Genomic DNA, 17891 nt, shown 5'->3' with positions numbered 1-17891 from the left:
TCTCATTCATCATTAGTAATATCAAAGGGAACTATTTGCGCATGTGTGACTCAAATCGGGGTAGCGACTCACATCGGGTAATGACAGTCCCTCTTGGACGTGTTGGAGCTTGAACTCCTGACCTTTTGACGTCTCTGTCCCCCTGCAGAGCTGAGCGACGTCTGGTCCATCTCCAGCGTCAGCGTTCGGCCGGACCTGCGGAGCGTTCCCAGTTCCCCCAGTACCCCCCAGCTGCCCACCATCACGGAGGAGTGACGGCGGCTGGACAGCCAGACAGAGACGAGCAGAGACAGAGAGGCAAGAACGACATCTACAACGAGTTTAAAAAAGTAGTTATTTCCATTATTTTAGCTGTCATAATAATCTTCTATTACATGAGATACGAGTTAATTAACATGATTAAATATCATTGATTGTTTAGCATTAGAAAGTAAGACCATGACGGTCATATCAGAGGAACAGAACCTTATAAGAATATAAAGGTTAAAGGGGGAAGAGTTTGTGGACGTTCTGGACAAAGTGTCCAGAAACAGAAAAGAGGGAGGTGTTGAGGAACAGCAGAGACGGCGGACTTTCCGTTCTCTGCTCCCTCGCTCATCCTCTATCTTTAGCCTGGCTGCACGGACTGAAATGTTGGAACCGCACATCCTTCAGGGACCGGAGCAGAGGCACTCTGCACACCAGCTCTGCCCAAGACTTTCACCTTACAGGAGCCGTCAAACGTTGCCTGAGGAAATAACCACGAGACCAGAGACTGATGTGCACGAGAACAGTGTCACGTCTGGTCGTCCATCACCAGCTGAGCCCACAGAGCAAGCCAGGACTCTCCTCGGCAGACGGGGGGAAATGACCAATATGATCTGCTGCAGTGAAACAAGTCTGTCACTCTTCTCATCTCCAACGTCACGTTAACGGAAACCAAACGTTTGTAAGATGATGTAAAAAAAACTGGTGGTTCAGAAAATTGTCAATTCAGAGCGAGGCAGATATGATTTCCTTTTTTTTGTTGTTTGTCGTCTACTGCTTGAATGCATTTGACAAAACTTTAAACCTTGTTTTAAAGGAGCTGTTTTCTGTTAGGATTATGATTAGATGAGCGTATGTAAAAGTAATACCTGTCAGTCAAAAGCCAGGCTTTAGACTGATCTGAGTATTTACCGTATTTTCTGGACTATAAGCCGCACCTGCATATAAACCGCATCCGCTCTATTTAAAAAAAAAAAAAGATATGCAAGCCGCAGATATTTCTGTTGTTAGATTAGATATTTACTACATGTACAGAAGGATTTTGAACTGTAAATGATGTACATGTATGTACCTAAATAGATCCTTTCCTAACAGTGTCTTTTAACACGGCAGCAACTTTGCTGATTAAAACGGGACAGAATCAAGAGAAAATAACCGGTATTTATTTATCTATTTATCTGTTTGAAATCTGCTTCTACCTACTTCTATCTGTAGTGTATTCTTCTTTGCATTTATTTTGTCTTAGTTTTGATTCTAATTCCGGTTAGAGCGCCCCGAGCGCTGGAAGAAAAATCCACAGAATAGCTGCACCTTTGTATAAGCTGCACGGTTGAAAACCTATAAAAAAGTAGCGGCTTATAGTCCAGAAAAAACGGTAGTTTCATTTAGTTTGTTTTAACTTTCTCAACAAGCCAACATCAGATGTTTACAAGTTCCTTTATGTGGTCATCTCCTTCAGGGACGACATGCCCACATTTCAGTTATCATCTTTACTGTAAGTGTGTCCACGGGGACGCTCGAACTACTCCACTAAAGTAACTAAATACTTGTAAAGTGTTATAATGTTTTGTATAAGATGCTCTAAGCTGTGTGATATGTGGACTCCAGCGTCGCCCCTGCAGGAAGAATAGCGCATCCGATCATCATTCATGGGTTTACATTGGATGAAACCCTTTGGGTGTTTATGTCTTTCCTCTGTTGCTGTAATTCTGAAGAGAACATGGACGTCAGTGCGGCCGATGCGGGACGGTGGGCCGCGCCGGCTCAGGATTACGGCGGTTAAAATCAGAGCAGACGGGTTTTTAGGAAGCAGGGCAGCTTTCCTAGACTCTGTTATTGACAGAAAACACAGACAGACAAAAACAGCCATCTGTGCGCCGCCTCATGGCAACTCTGATGATGATCTACGTTTATCTGCATCACCCGGGGCGTTTTCTGGCAGATATTTCCACTAAATACAGCAGGGGCAGCATATTTGCCTGATGTACAGTACGTCTGTTGATATGGCCATATGTAAAGTTAGAAAAGACGTATATATTTATCAGACAAGAGGCGTCGTATTCACCAGAGAGCAATGTCCTTTTATGATGTTCCTCCTCTTCACCAAACATGAGATTTTTCATCACAAATGAGGCTATTTTTTTTAATGTTTGTTATTTTAACTGAATTTTCAACATGATAGGTCTCCTTTAACACTGTCCATGTTCTTGGTCTGACTGGATGAATGTAAACCTGAGGTTTCAGGGAGTATTGTAAGTATTTATGTTTGCACTAAAGTGAATGTATCGTGAAGCGAGACGATGCGTCTCCGTAGTATGAGGATTGATTAGTCCGGGGGGTTCTCGGAGTTCGGCCCCCCAGTTTCCGTCATATGCAGTATCAACATCATTTAAAGGTTAAAAAGTTAGGACAGAAGTTGAACTATTTTATGGGGCAGCACTTTTAAAACGTCTGATTTTTCTCAGATACACGCAGTAATCTGTGGAAGTACTGTCTACTCAATCTATGCTACATGGTCCTACCTAAAACTGATCTTAGATGAAGCTGGATGTGCTGCAGCAAGTGCCATTAAACGATTTATTTTCGTTATTGATTGTAGGATTTCTATCATTTACCCATCACGGTGTAAATAACAGAGGAATCTGAGTGCAGGAAGTCCTTTAGAAAGCAGGAGCTGACCTCGACTGCTGCGGGGGGCCATCTGGTATTATTTGACCTGCATCTCATGTCAGACCTGCGTTTGAATCACTTCATCAGGATTGAAAATACTCGTTTGCAATAAGAAGCTGCTGGATTATTTATTTTTTCTTACATTTTCAAGGCAACACGGGACCTCTAAACGAGAAGTTAAACGCCGCTGGTATGATTTAGAAAGCACGGTCATAGTTCTGACGGCGAATTTTAGCAAATGCAACGTAGCTAAAGTCATATTAATGAATATTTAGTGCTTAGTTTAACTGTTTCTGTTGCAAATATAGTATCTATTTTTAGTATTTTAGCTACTGCACAGCCATATTTATTCTATTGAATATGACGTTTCCCACCGTGAGGCCGCTCATTTTTGATGAGCGAGTCTGGTGACGATGCACCACTGCGTTGGTTTTCCTCTGGAGATGCTTTGCATTTTGAGCCTTGCACGTGTTGGATTTATCCAACTTTTATTTTATAGACGCTTTCTTATAAGTGGGCCACAGCCACCATGTACTTTAGTTGATGTAGATCTCTGTGTTTATATTATATAAGATAAGATGTTTTTATTTTATTCAGACCAACTTTATCCTAGAATCCAGTGTTTCCCAAAACACAGAGTGTGAAGTCAAAATAGTTTACTCTGCAATCAAGAAGGATATGTTGACAAATCTGGTAACCCCCCCCCAGTTTTAGTAATGTTGACTTCAGGCATTTATTGCCCTGAGTCTAAAGTTTTTAACCCTAAAATGCCTGATGTGTTATATTTGACACATGAATTTCTGAAACCTCTGACCCCCCCCACTTACCCGGCCCCCATAATGTAAAAAAAATTAATAAATAAATATATATATATATATATATATATATATATATATATATATATATATATATATATATATATATATACAAACCAAAAAATAAAAAATACATAAACTTACTAAATATGTTTATAATGATAGGAAAAATTATTATTATTTATTATTTATAAATTGTTAAATACAAAATTGGAAGTGTTTTTCATTTCGACACATGATTAACACTTGAAAAAATATTATTTATTTTTTTTGGGCGGGGGGGTTAAAGGGTTAACCTGCTGGTGTAGCCAGATTAAAGTTTTATCTTCAACCTTTATCATCCAACTAAAAAAAAACAAAACAAAAAACTTTTGGAGAAAACACTGAATATTGACTCATGCTGCTGGGTGTACGGGATAGAAGATAAAAACGTTGCTTTATCTCGTTTACTCCATAAAAGGCAGAGGTTTGACCTCCATCACTGTTGAGTGTACGAGATAAATACTTTATTTTATTTTTTTTATTGAATGACGTTGCTTTCACATGCAAGTGACCTTTGCATGCTGTACTGCATGTTATTTTCACAAAGATGATGCAAGTAAACTCACATTAATTTCAATGGAACCATAAATAGAGAAATAGAAGTAGAGAAAAGAAAAGCAGAAGCACCTGGTGAAACTTGGAGCTGGCAGGTGTTGCTGCCATCACTCAGGACTGGGGACTTCACAAAGTTATTAAATGCATGAAAACTATTTTCTTGTTTTTTGAGTATAATAAAAGAAGAAGGTGTACGTGTCCTGACCCAGTTTCTTTTAGTCTCACATGTCTGCTTCTCAATCTGGATGCTTGAACACATCATTTGCCTTTTTATTTGTGTTATTGTACATTCAAGTGCAGAACCTGTGAAGTTCTGAGCCAATTTAGTAGTTCTCCGTGTCAGGAGACATGTTTTTACACACGTGCCCCTTCAGTGGTTTAACTACGTTCATGCTTGGACCCTGGACGGGACCTGTTCCTGTGATTGGCTTAAACCCTGAGACGCTGTCCAGCTCAGCGTCTCTCAAAACTGATCCACAACATGAACAACAAAGTCATGTCCTGTTCGTTTAATATCTGTAGCGTTTCACATCATGTGCTGTACTAAAAATGCTTTTTTTCTTTTTTTTATGGAGGCGTTCACATTTTTTTACTGTAACTTTTCTGATTATAAATGCTTCTGTTATCTTGCATTAAAACATTAGAGAAGACCTTTGTTTGTATTTGTGTGACTGAGGTTTGGAGGTTGAAGCCACTATGTGGCAATACCTCCTTTGACCACATGGGGGCGTATAGATCTGCTGAGTTCACTTCAGTCTTAGTTCACACATGAACCTTCCTGTGCTCTGGCGCCCCCACGTGGCCAGATGTGCTACCATGGAGTGGCTTTAAAAAGTGTGGCAACAAATTCCCCAAAAAGTGGCTTATGTTCTGATACCAGACACACATATTTCTGTTGACTAAAAGGATTATGAAACCTCTACAGCTGAAGTAACGAGGCACTTCACAGCTACAAACACAACCGTTACTGTTTTGCTGCATTTTAACATATTTTTTTTAGATTCGCAGCATTTACACAAAAATATTCCACTGAAACAAAACAGTTGCTCATTTTAACGCATTTCCTTTATGATGTTGGAACACATGACTACGAAAAAGTAATTGGGGAAACAAAGCAAAAAACAACCTGTTGTCCATATATGAAATATTTAGTTTATTAGTTTGTTTAAACAGAAAAAAAAAAAAATCTTTTATGACGGTTAAGGTCTGCGGTACGTTTATGGCAGCTGGATGGTTTATTCTCTCTCGCAGTGATGAATTCAAAAGAATCTATGCTCCATTCATGATTTTCTTACACCTCATGAGTTTTTGAGAAAGAGGGAAAAGAAACAGGCAAAAAGAAAAGGAAAAGGTTTTGCAGCGCTTGAATAAGTCCGACGCCTGAACATCCTGCAGGAAGTAAATTATAATTTGATAATTAAGTAATGATGGTACATTTCAGGGCATTGCTATAAACACATCACAACTATAACGGGACGCCAGAACGCTGCCCAAGACGAGAGTCCCAGCTGTAAAATACATTTAAAGTTATTTACCTCAGAAAAGTCAGAACAAATGTATTTAACATTTGTACCAAAGTGATGATACAAGACAAAGTTGAGAGGATCTTCGGGTCCTGGACACACAGGAAATAAAAAAATCCACACCTTTAAGACGGCAACACCAAAAAAACATGATTACATTGGCACAGTTTAAAAAAACAACTTTAGTCAGGTTTAATGTGGCAGAGAATCTCTGCAGCTGATTTTATGTTAAAGAGTTAAATAACCTGCTTATTATTCCAGTTACTCCTGGATAGGAGCATTAATTAGTGGCGTATGGATCCGTGCAGGTGAGTCATGATGAACTGGAGACGATGGATCAAGCATGGCATCTTTCTTAGAAACTACTTCTTTTCCGATTTAAAGTCATGTTGATTCAAATAAGACTAATTTTTATCTGGACCTGATCACTTATTTGCTGATAAAGTCAGTGAAAAGTGAACAAACATCTAAACCTGGGAGCAGATAATAGTATCAAAACACATAGTTGTTGATTTTAAACTGCATTTATCACTTTTAATCACCTTTGCTGGACATAAAACCAAAAGTTGTATGTGAACACATGAACACTCCTGACTGATGAACACTGGGAGGAAACTGAAGCTTCCATTTAAAGAAAAATAAATAAATAAAATTAAAATTTTCTTACCACTGGAGACTACCTGCTGAAGCACAGGGAATTCTGGGTAATGTAGTCTCAACACAAAGGTCAATTAAGGCAAGAAGTTTAGGATCAAGGCCAAACAGGAGCTGACGCTGAACCGAACACTCTTCATTCATTTTACACTTTTTAATAAAAGGGCTATAGCGTTACCTTATAAATTAAAAAACACATTAGTTCCCGACTGTCACAGTGGTTTTAAATAAACACCTTTAGATCTCTTCAGTTACACTTTCGGGTTAAGGCCAGAAAAAAAATTCCTAACTCAAACTAAGAAAAAAAAAAAGCATTTAAACTACTTAAAAGATATAAAAGTGCAGCAGGTACCGGCAAGAAGGACATCTACGTCGGAGACAGTTGTCATGATGACCCTGCTTTCTGTCTGGGCCTTACATCATTATAGTCAAGAAAATAAAAGACTTTTTGATTTCAAGATCAGAGCAAAGGGATCAAGACTGTCTTCAGTTTGATGCTCATACTTTATAAACTTTATAAAAACTTTGTGAGAAAACACACTAGTACATTTTTAGGGTTTCTACAAAGCCGACTTAGTTGCACTTTGTGGTTTAATATGTATTTTATTACCTGCTTTACTGTCATAGAGTTGAACAATTTTAAAGGGCAAATCTGTAAATTACACTTAAGTAAAACTTTTATTTCTTTTAAAAGATAAAGATTCTCAATATTTCCCTCGATGATCTGGTTCAGCAGCAGAAAATGGAAAACTGTCACCGACTGATCAAAACATTGGACATCTGGACATCTTCCTTTATGACCAATGTTACAACTTAGAGCAGGATTTACTTTTATTCTTCTAAAGTACTTCTTGGGATTTGCATTAGTATGTTCAGTAAAGGACCTCAGATTCCTCTTCGGGACTAAAAGCTTCTTCTAACCTGAACTAAGATCTGTTTTTACGTTAAGTTGAACTTGTTTACTATGGGAGCTCAATGTGAATCGGCCTCATCTCCGTCGGGTTAAAAGCTGCACATTGGAATGTCTAAGCTGTGATTTAAGATACGTTTAAGATACGTTTACGTTTTTTGGAAAGTGTTTTTTTTTTTTTTAATTGTGTAATTTGTAATTTTTTTAAATTATTAGTACATTAATTTAAACTTGATTTCTTACGAAAAAGGGAGAGATAAAATAAGATTAGTCTTCGTTCTGTTCCCTTTGATTCAAGGAAAGACTGTTGTAATTATATTGAACTGTTTTGTTTTTCTTTTAATGAATGAAATAAAGAATAAATAAAAGATGCTCGTCATGTGAATAATTAAAGAACCTGTTAATTAACTCCAAGTTACCAGGTCTTCGGTGTTAATATATATATTTTTTTATAAACACTGACAGAAATGTAAAGCCTTGCTTCTTCAGCCACACCGCTGTCTAACTGTAGTCCTTATGTTTGTCCGTTTTGTCAGTATTTCATGGGTTTGTGTTGAGGTCATGACTAAAGGTGAGCATCGTGTGAGGATGCACCTGTTCACACGGTGCTGCTGTTGTCATGGTGACGAGTAAACCGCCCTGGCTGGTTTGAAATGTGACTGAACGCTCCTAAGCGAGCGTGTTTGAACGTAGTATCCTGAAGACGTGGAGGTCAGAGGTAGTCGTCTTCACTGGACGGCTCGTCCTCCTCGGGGTTGCCGTGGTAACAGGTGCTTGGACCTTCGCCGGGGTCGTCGCTGCTGCTGCTCGTGGCCGAACTCTCTCGGCTGAGTTTTGACCCCTCCGAACTAGCAGAAGGACTGCGGCTCATCCTCCACAGCTGGTGGCTGAAGGTGCGCCCCCAGCTGCAGTGCTGGCCGATGGGGCGCAGCAGGCGGAGGAGCTCGGCCGCCTCCTGCCAGTAAGACGTTCACTTGTTGTGGCTGCGCCCGGGCCGCTGCCGGTTCATGGTGGTCAGCATCTGACTGATGTAGGAGGTCAGCAGGTCGTCCATCTTGTAGCCCTGCAGGTGGGAACACACACACACAGAATTTGTTTTCTGGATAAATCTTGCTTTCTTGCATAAATCAGACCAAACAACACAGCTTGGTTGTGCTAATTTCTTTAAATGCAGACTCATGTAGACTCAACTAAGGTGCAGTTAAAGATCAAGAATAACAAATCCTGCTCACCTCAAAGACTATTTTACTACAAACTCTCATGTCCATACTGATGCAACCCGTCGAGCGTTAGATCTGCATCCTCCAACATGTGTTACAACCAGGGGTAAATATGCAATACGGTACAGGGGGGTCAAACTATGGAATACATATATATATGGAATCCCATTTAGCAAAAAAACGCTTCTCTGTACAAGGTTTTAAAGGATGTCTGAAACACCACTTAATTTTTGTTTTGTAAATGGAACTGCTCCAGCATAAGTAATGGATGTGCTGAAAAATGTTATCGTCTTGTGTAATCTCCTTGAAATTATTTTTTGTTTTTGTTCATTCGGTTAATTGGTTTATTTTTTGTTTGTTTCTTAATTATTAAATTGTACTCTATCGTTTTTCATTTATCCGATCATTTTTCTTTTGTGTAAATTCTTTGTAATTTTCCTTTAATTTCTATCATCTATAGATTTCTAACTGCTCATTTGTATATTTTGTTTTTATAAGTATGATATTAAATTTTATGTTAACTATAGGTGGAGGCGCCTGATAAGCTCTTTGAGTTTTCGCTTCTTCCTGCACTTTAATTTGTAAAGTTGGTCATTTTATTTGTGTAATGTTTAACTGTGCAAAATAAATAAATCTAAAAATCTAAATCTAAACCTTCCTCAAAGTTGTTTAGAGATCATTAATATAAAATATCAGAGAAAGCTAGTAAATATCTAATATATAGTAATATCAAGTAAAACTTGATATTGTACTTGTACTGCTGCCCTTCTGGGGATCACACCGCATGTACAGGACTGTCTCAGAAAATTAGAATATTGTGATAAAGTCCTTTATTTTCTGTAATGCAAAAATGTCATACATTCTGGATTCATTACAAATCAACTGAAATATTGCAAGCCTTTTATTATTTTAATATTGCTGATCATGGCTTACAGCTTAAGAAAACTCAAATATCCTATCTCAAAAAATGTGAATATTCTGTGAATCTTAATCTTAAGCTGTAAACCATAATCAGCAATATTAAAATAATAAAAGGCTTGCAATATTTCAGTTGATTTGTAATGAATCCAGAATGTACGACATTTTTGTTTTTTTAATTGCATTACAGAAAATAAAGAACTTTATCACAAGATTCTAATTTTCTGAGACAGTCCTGTATCTGTGCTAGTTAAGGGCTGCTCTACTCACGCTGACTGCAGATGTCACTGAAAACTTATTTTCATTGGACTTTATATCTTATTTGCTGGGATTTTTATTTCTTAATGTTTTGTTGCTGCGTTCTCTCACCAGCGACGTCTCACACAGCAGTTTGCTTCCTCTGACCAGGTTTCCGATGGTGATGTGGAAGTAGGTGTTCCCACTGCTCCAGTTGGAGATCTTGGTGAACGGGTGGGTGGTCAGGACGTCCTGCACGAACACACACAGAGAGGATCATTATTCACTTAGTCTCTGAGCCTCTCAGTTACGCCTGGAACGCAAATGTTTGTGTGTGAACGCAAACCTTCATCTTTGGGTCGATGAGACTGACGCCATGCTTGTTGATGGCGATCAGCAGGATCTCTGGGAAGTTGGGTTCTGTGGTTTGCTGAAGACAAGACACAATGTGGAAATGTTTCATCTCATATTTTACACGTGAACATATTTTTTATTGCTTCACATTTGACAAAATGAGACCAAAATCAAACAGTCTTGACTTGTGCATGTCTTTTCCTGATGTCTCTCTTGGACCGAGTAGCACACATGCTATCAAAATCAAATCTATCAAATCTTGTTCAGTTTATACATGCAGCCCTGGTGAAGTATAATCCAGAATCACGGCATCAGTGTTCACTGCTATGCTGATGATACGCATAGCAGTACCGTAACCGTTAACTAAACTTCAGGCATGTCTTAGGGACATTAAGGACGGGACGTCCACTAACGCTTTACTCCTAAATTCAGATAAAACAGAGGTTATTGTTTTTGGTGCCAAAATTCTTAGGAAGACATTAGATGGTAATGCAAGGGCTTCCAGGACAACTGCGTGAAACCTTTGTGTTATTTTGATCAGGATTTGTTAGTTAATCAGCATTTTAATCAGGCTTGTAATATCACAAAGATTAGGAACATCCTCTCCCAAAGTGATGCTGAAAAACTAGTTCACACGTTTGTATCGTCTTGACTAGATCACTGTAATGTGTTATTACCAAGATCAACAAGTAATTCGGTGAATATCCTCCAGCTGATCCAAAATGCAGCAGAGTGAATGCTGAGAGGAATCAAGAGAGACCACGTCTCTCCAGTGTTAGCCTCCATGTAACATTTACAATCCAATTCAAGATAGCGTCTTATGTTCCTAATCGAGCTCTCCAACACCAACATGATCCACTGAGTGGCGCCTCTCAACCCTCCTTTTCTTCTCTTTCCTTTCTTCAGATCAACCCTCAGTTACTAGTTAGAAGTATTTCATAACCATCATCGCTCTCCATTGTTCTTTTAGTTTGTTGTGCTGGTCTGCCCCCCCCCTTTTCTCTTCTGTACATGTTTACAGGCCAGAGCTGCTGATCTGCAGCCACCCCCCCGACCACCTCAGTGTCTGCTGTCTACACCTGTTTATATCCACCAACTATCCATGTATCCGTCATACGTACATACAACTCTTAGTTCTCTTGTTATGTTATGTTATGTTATGTTATGTTATGTTATGTTATGTTATGTTATGAATCTTTATTTCGGCTTGTACACACTTTTTTGCAGAACAAGATGAAAAGGTAAAAAAAACAAACATTTCTTTTGCCGTAAAGGTGTAGGTTGAAGCCGTAGCTTATAGTGCCTACCCTTTTTTCTTATGATCAGCATAAATATGAGACATTAGCTTTTACTCCGTGGAAACAAACAATACATAAAGAAGACAAAAATAAATAAGACAAAATATAAAATTGACGTTTCACATTCTAGAATGTTTTTGATAATATACTTTATAGTTATAGTGTTTTATATTTATTTACAGTATTTTCTTTAAACATTTCCTTAAACTTGACGATAGAGCGACACATTTTTAGGTTGTTATTACAACTATTCCAAATTTCTCTAGCCTTAACTGATGTACATCTCTTTTTAATATTAGTTCTTGCTGTCGTCATCTCAAACATGAGTTTCCCCCTCAGGTCATAGTGGGTTTCTTTTATCTGGAACAGGTCCTGAATGTAGTTTGGAAGCAGATTCTGCTGGGCTTTAAAGGCAAATAAATACGTTTTCTGCTCTACTGTGTCATGGAATTTTAAAGTATTATATTTAATAAAGAGATTATTTGTTGGTTTATAATAGTCAGATCTATTAATTATCCTTAAAACTCTTTTCTGTAACAGGAAAATAGGGTTTGTATTTGTTTTATAGGTGTTACCCCATACCTCCACACAATAAGTCATGTATGGAACAATGAGTGAGTTATACATCAAAAACTGTGCTCTTTGACAGAAAAAATAATTTGTTTTATTTAATATTGCTAGGTTTTTAGACTTTTTTGATTTTACACTATTTATATGTGATTTCCACCTAAGTTTATCATCGATTATTACCCCCAGGAACTTATTGCATGATTGACTTATTGCGATTGACTCTTGCACACAGTTAATTAATTTCTAATGTCTTGTGTTTGTTCCTTTGAATATCTGTGTCTCTCCTCCCTCTGTTCTTCACCCTCTCTTCCTACTCTATCCAGCTGATCGCCAGTTGGCCGGTCCCCCCTTATGATCCAGGTCCTGCTCAAGGTTTCGTCCTTCTTAAAAGGAACCCTGGCTATTAAGACATGTAGGTCTTAAAAGATAAATGTTGGTATCAATTATAACAATGTGATATAAAAAACCTTGTTGATGTCTTCGTTTTTATAAAATTTGAAAATATAATTTAACATGTAGGTCGCCATTGTTGTTTACATTCTGGGTAGTGACGTCAGACGGTGGCTCCTGCTGGCCCCCGTCCACTGTTTTGACACCCAGAAACAGATGAAAACACAGCTAAACAGGTGACGGCGCACCAGAAACACAGATCAAAACACAGCTAAACATTAAGGTGACGGCGCACCTACAAAAAAGTAAAAAAAAATAAAAAAAAAAAAAAAAGTACAGCACCATACAGCATGAACTACAAAAACACCATAAAACTCAGATAGACTAACCGACCACACGTTTCAACTAGCAGATAGCCGATGCTACAATAAAAACCCCAGCCAGATCTGGCGTCATTAAATTAAATAAAGAGGTTCTTGCCTATTTGATGCGAATTCTGCCCCTCCCGTTTCGTCAAAGTCCCGGGCCAGTCCCCTCAGCCTCTGGTCTGTCATCAAACGGTGGACCCAGCACCGAAGCCGGTTTTAGGGGGGGGGCAGGGGTGGGCTATGCCCACCCAAACGTGCATCCTGCTCACCGGCGTCTCCATCCCGGCGGCGGCGAGAGCGGATGGCGGAGCGCTGCAGGCTCATAGAGCCACGGCTACGCCGTCTACGCCGTAGGCTCTTGCGTAGACGGCGTAGCCGTGGCTCTACAGCCTGCAGCGCTCCGCCATCCGCTCTCGCCGCCGCCGGGATGGAGACGCCGGTGGGCAGACTTCGCGTCAAATAGGCAAGAACATCTTTATTTTATTTAATGACGCCAGATCTGGCTGGGGTTTTTATTGTAGCATCGGCTATCTGCTAGTTGAAACGTGTGGTCGGTTAGTCTATCTGAGTTTTATGGTGTTTTTATAGTTCATGCTTTATGGTGCGGTACTTTCTTTTTTTTTTTTTTTTTTTTTACTTTTTTGTAGGTGCGCCGTCACCTTAATGTTTAGCTGTGTTTTGATCTGTGTTTCTGGTGCGCCGTCACCTGTTTAGCTGTGTTTTCATCTGTTTCTGGGTGTAAAACAGTGTACGGGGGTTAGCAGGAGCCACCGTCTGACGTCACTACCCAGAATGTAAACAACAATGGCGACCTACGAGTTAAATTATATTTTCAAATTTTATAAAAACGAAGACATCAACAAGGTTTTTTATATCACATTGTTATAATTGATACCAACATTTATCTTTTAAGACCTACATGTCTTAATAGCCAGGGTTCCTTTTAAGGGGAGTTTTTACCTGCCATTTTTTACCTAATAATTGTTTGGGGGTCATGTTCTGGGTCTCTGGAAATGACCTAGAGACAACTTGTATTGTAATAGAGGCTATATAAATATAATTAAATTAAATTAAATTGAAAATTTGCAGTCTGATCAGGTTATGGAAATCCTTGAAAAGTGCTTGGATATAACTTTGGAAAAGGTTTACACAAGCTGTTCTTGTTCTGAGGTGCATGGATATCTGTGTGATCATCCTGGACTTAGCACTAGAGACGGCCGGAGACAGGTATGCTTACCTTGACCTCAAAGAAGGCGGAGCCAAAGGTGGGCCACTTGTAGATGATCTTCAGGAACATCAGTTTGGCCTCTTCTCTGGATTTACCCGCCTGCTTGTTGAAGTACGCAACCACAGACTGAAATCAAACAGCTTCCATTAATCATTCTCTTCCTCCCTCCGTTGCTTACCGTCTATTTTTCAAACACTTCACCAATCAACTACATTTGCCAGGAAGGGCTTACTTAAAGCAGCACTATGTAAATTTTCCACCTTAATATCACATTTCCAGAGTCATTGTGATGGTACATCAACTTACAACAGGTTTAATGAACCTCTGTCATGGTCTGAGGGGTCTGTATCGCCTTCACTGGCACTATGTAACTTTGAAGTGCATGGTAGGAACCCTGCCACACTAAAAAACTACACATTTTTACGGCTTTGACTGCTTTACGGCATACGTTACTTCCTCCTCCTTCATGATTCGTAGTCGAGATGAAAATGGGCGGGGCGTGGAGCTCAGAGCTCAGCAGAAGCTGGTATCATGGCCGAAGCAGCGAAAAATCCGAAGAAAATAAAGGTTTTATCCGAGGAGGCGAAAAAAAGAAAGAGGGAGAGTAACAAGCTAAATGCCCGGTCAAGAATAAACATTGGCCCGGTGTCGTGCCAAAAAGTGATTGCGTGCCAGAATCTGATTTCTGGCTGCGGGAGCGCGCACAGCAGCCCGTTGATCGCTAGCATTTAAACATCAGATTTTCAGATTATGAAGCTCAAGAATGAGATCAAGTCATATTTAGGTAGAAACAACCTTTCATTAACTGTATTTGGCCTTCAATCAATTTTTAGCAGGTAAAAAGACCCATTTTCAGGGGAGAAATCAGATTCTAGCAGGCAATCACTTTTTGGAACGACACCGGCGTTCAACCTAAAACGAGGAGGGATGTCCAACCGATGGGGATTTATGGGGATAAAACAAGACACAGTTATGATACAAATGGAAATGTAGAGTTCTATGTTCAACAAGAATCAAAATCAGAATGTTTTCACATTCGTCTTGGGTTTTGGTAATTCTAAAATTACTGACAATATCAACAACAGACACAGAATAATAATAGTGATCATAAAATTATGTAATTGGCAATGAGGAAGCTTTATAAAATAATAATACAATTGAATAGAATTACAGCACTAGAGGAAAGAATGCAATGCAAAGAAAATGTATAGAACATTTCTAATATTTTTCCTGAGAACTGTAAAATTGTGCAGGGCTGATCTGCAAAACATTCAGTTATTCACAAGTATTTTTTTATTTTGTCAGTAAGTATGTCGGACTACTAATTTATGACGAAGTCCCTCTAAAAAACGTGACAGGAAAAAGGTGCCGTAGAACAAAACCAGAGCGTATTATCAAATGCATGCGACGGGGACGGGGGTTTTCCGGCAGTACGCGCTGGTGCTCATGGGAAACGTAGTGTTCTTTCTGGTAAAGCACTACCGCTTTTGTCCAAAGGAGAACTCAACAAAAGCTGAAAGTTACATTGTGCTGCTTTAAGATAGAAGGAGAAAGAGGGACGGAACAAATAAAGGCAGCAATGTGACTGCACTATTTAAAAGAAAAAACAAGCTTTATCAGTGAAGGTTTGCAGTTGTACCCGTTTCCAGTCATCTGGGGACATCTGGCGGATGAGGTCCTGGGGAACCAGCTCTCGGAGCATCTTGGGAATTGTAGGAAAGTGAGATTTGTCGTCCTCAAACTTGACACGGTAGATGAGCGCTGCGAGCTGGAAGACCTCTTCTCGGGAACACTTGTGGTAGCCGCGCAGGTATTTAGGCAGCTCCTGGTGACAGTGAGGAGTTTCATTGCAGATGCAGGATTTGATCAGTTATGTTAATAATAATAATACGTTTATGGGTAAAAGTCATCACCTGTTTCATGCAACTGACCTGGTAATAGTGGAAAATAGAGTCAGCAAATGCGTCTTTCCCTGGAACGGTGCTGGTCCACAACTTCTTCATGAAGAACACCTGATAAGTCAGAGAGGGAACGATTCCTGCAGAGTCGGAGTGAAGAAGGATATCAGCGATGAGGCTTAAACCCAGTATTTTATTATGTCACAGGCTAAAGTGGAAACCTGTCACCCCTACTGGGTTTCTTTGAAAATCCTCACTATCGTAGTATAACTCATAATAGTTCAAGTATTTTCACTCATGATGATGTGGATGCTTGAACATCTGTAGGTAGTAGGGCTGGGCGATATATCGAGATTTTAATATATATCGATATATTTTCAATCGTGATATGTTACGAAACAATATTGTTTATATCAATTAAAAAAAACATTTTTTTTTAATGATTTTGATATAGCTTATTTTGTGACAAATTGACTTGAATGTTTTATTTGAGATTTGCACAAATGTTTTGTTATTTGCACAACTGTCAACCTCAGTGGAAAAGTCTGCCTGTTACTGTTACATTGTATTAATTGCACAGTGTATTTTAATTTAATTGTTATGCAGGAAAGGGATATTTGTTTTATTTTATTCAAGAAGCATTTTTATTCTATATATGCAGGCAGTTTATTTTTATTTCATTTGTTTTATACATTTTGATATTGTGCAGACCTCTGTTAATAAAGGAACCTGTGTGACATTTGGCACGAGGCTTTGTATTAAAACTGACTGTTTTTTTAAGGGTTTGCCTCAGAAAAAATGAAGCTAACAGAGATGCTATGCTATAATGCTTTGGGGGAAACCCCAATTATGACACAGAAAACATATCGATATATATCGAGTATCGCCATTCAGCTAGAAAATATCGAGATATGACTTTTGGTCCATATCGCCCAGCCCTAGTAGGTACCAACCTTCTTTGGCCGGTCGAGATTTCTTGATCCAGTCTGTCAAATGTCTGACGAAGTCGAAGAAGAAGTCTCCCTCCGGTACACTGATCACCTGCAGAACAAACACACACATCAAACATCCATTAAAAAATAGCAAACATGAAGAACGTTTCATGAAGAACTCAGTTCCTCATGGTTATGGTTGAAGTGAAAGTTTAAAAGGTTAGTTTTTATGTACACAACTTAGAAGCATTAACTGAGCACCAGGTGAACCAACCAGTCATTTTTCTTCCCCCAACACTTCACTCATCTGTCGTTCCTGTGTCCTGAGCTTCCTGAAAGACCCTGATGGACATTTTGATCCCCTGCTGAAAGCTGTGAAACAGCCCGTGACCTCTGACCTTGTCTGAGATCTTCACAAAGAGGCTGAAGCCTTCGGAAGACTTGAGCAGCAGCCGGGTGGAAATGTTCTGGCAGAAGTCCTTGGCCTTAGTGCTGGACTCCACCTCGAACGCCTGCACGTTTCACAAAACACAGACACGTTACAATAGAGGGGGTTCAAAAATAACATTTCTGTGTGTGTGTGTGTGTGTGTGTGTGTGTGTGTGTGTGTGTGTGTGTGTGTGTGTGTGTGTGTGTGTGTTACCTCGTCTGTATCGTCAGGGAAGTACACTTTGTGGAAGATTTGTGTAGTTTTATGTTGGATGGCCTCCACTTCCACCAGATGAGGAGGATACTTCCTGGATCCATTACTGCGATCAGAGCAACAAGGTCAGATCAGATTACAACAGTTTGAAATGTTTCTTATTTTCTTTCTAATTTAATGTTTCCCTAACGGCTTCAACTGAGGTTTAATATGTACTTTCAGACATAAAAAGGTGCTAAATTAAACCATTTTCTCTTATCCAATATCTGACATTTGAAAGGACGTTTAATTAAAATTTTTGAAGAAGGTAAAAGAATATTTATTTGTATTGCTATACTCCTGTTTGTATGCTTCTTTTGGATGTTCTACAATCAGAGGTGTCAAGTAACGAAGTACAAATACTTCGTTACCTTACTTAAG

General features: G+C 39.1%; 2 protein-coding genes across 6 annotated transcripts in view; one reads left to right on the top strand and one right to left on the bottom strand.

Moving 5' to 3' along the window:
• The window catches only part of gdpd4a (glycerophosphodiester phosphodiesterase domain containing 4a), a 43279-nt gene extending 39488 nt beyond the window's left edge, over positions 1-3791 (top strand). The window contains exon 17 of one of the 2 annotated variants that reach the window (XM_061718819.1): positions 149-3791. In XM_061718819.1, coding sequence (XP_061574803.1) covers positions 149-255 — 107 coding nt within the window. In that variant the 3' untranslated portion in view covers positions 256-3791. The remainder of the gene's footprint in view (positions 1-148) is intronic. The other variant, XM_061718820.1, reaches the window with a different exon arrangement.
• A 1673-nt stretch (positions 3792-5464) lies between these two features.
• myo7aa (myosin VIIAa) overlaps positions 5465-17891 on the bottom strand; it is a 72549-nt gene continuing 60122 nt past the window's right edge. For all 4 annotated transcript variants that reach the window (XM_061718814.1, XM_061718817.1, XM_061718815.1 and 1 more), the window contains 9 exons: positions 17472-17577; positions 17227-17340; positions 16850-16937; positions 15930-16036; positions 15638-15823; positions 14008-14124; positions 10137-10220; positions 9923-10042; positions 5465-8478 (listed from right to left, as the gene is read on the bottom strand). In XM_061718814.1, the coding sequence (XP_061574798.1) occupies positions 8386-8478; positions 9923-10042; positions 10137-10220; positions 14008-14124; positions 15638-15823; positions 15930-16036; positions 16850-16937; positions 17227-17340; positions 17472-17577 (1015 nt within the window). In that variant the 3' untranslated portion in view covers positions 5465-8385. The remainder of the gene's footprint in view (positions 8479-9922; positions 10043-10136; positions 10221-14007; positions 14125-15637; positions 15824-15929; positions 16037-16849; positions 16938-17226; positions 17341-17471; positions 17578-17891) is intronic.

The sequence above is a fragment of the Cololabis saira genome, chromosome 4 (assembly GCF_033807715.1).
Source record: "Cololabis saira isolate AMF1-May2022 chromosome 4, fColSai1.1, whole genome shotgun sequence".
NCBI classification, from domain to species: Eukaryota; Metazoa; Chordata; class Actinopteri; order Beloniformes; family Belonidae; genus Cololabis; species Cololabis saira.
This window is presented reverse-complemented; position numbering and strand designations above follow the sequence as displayed.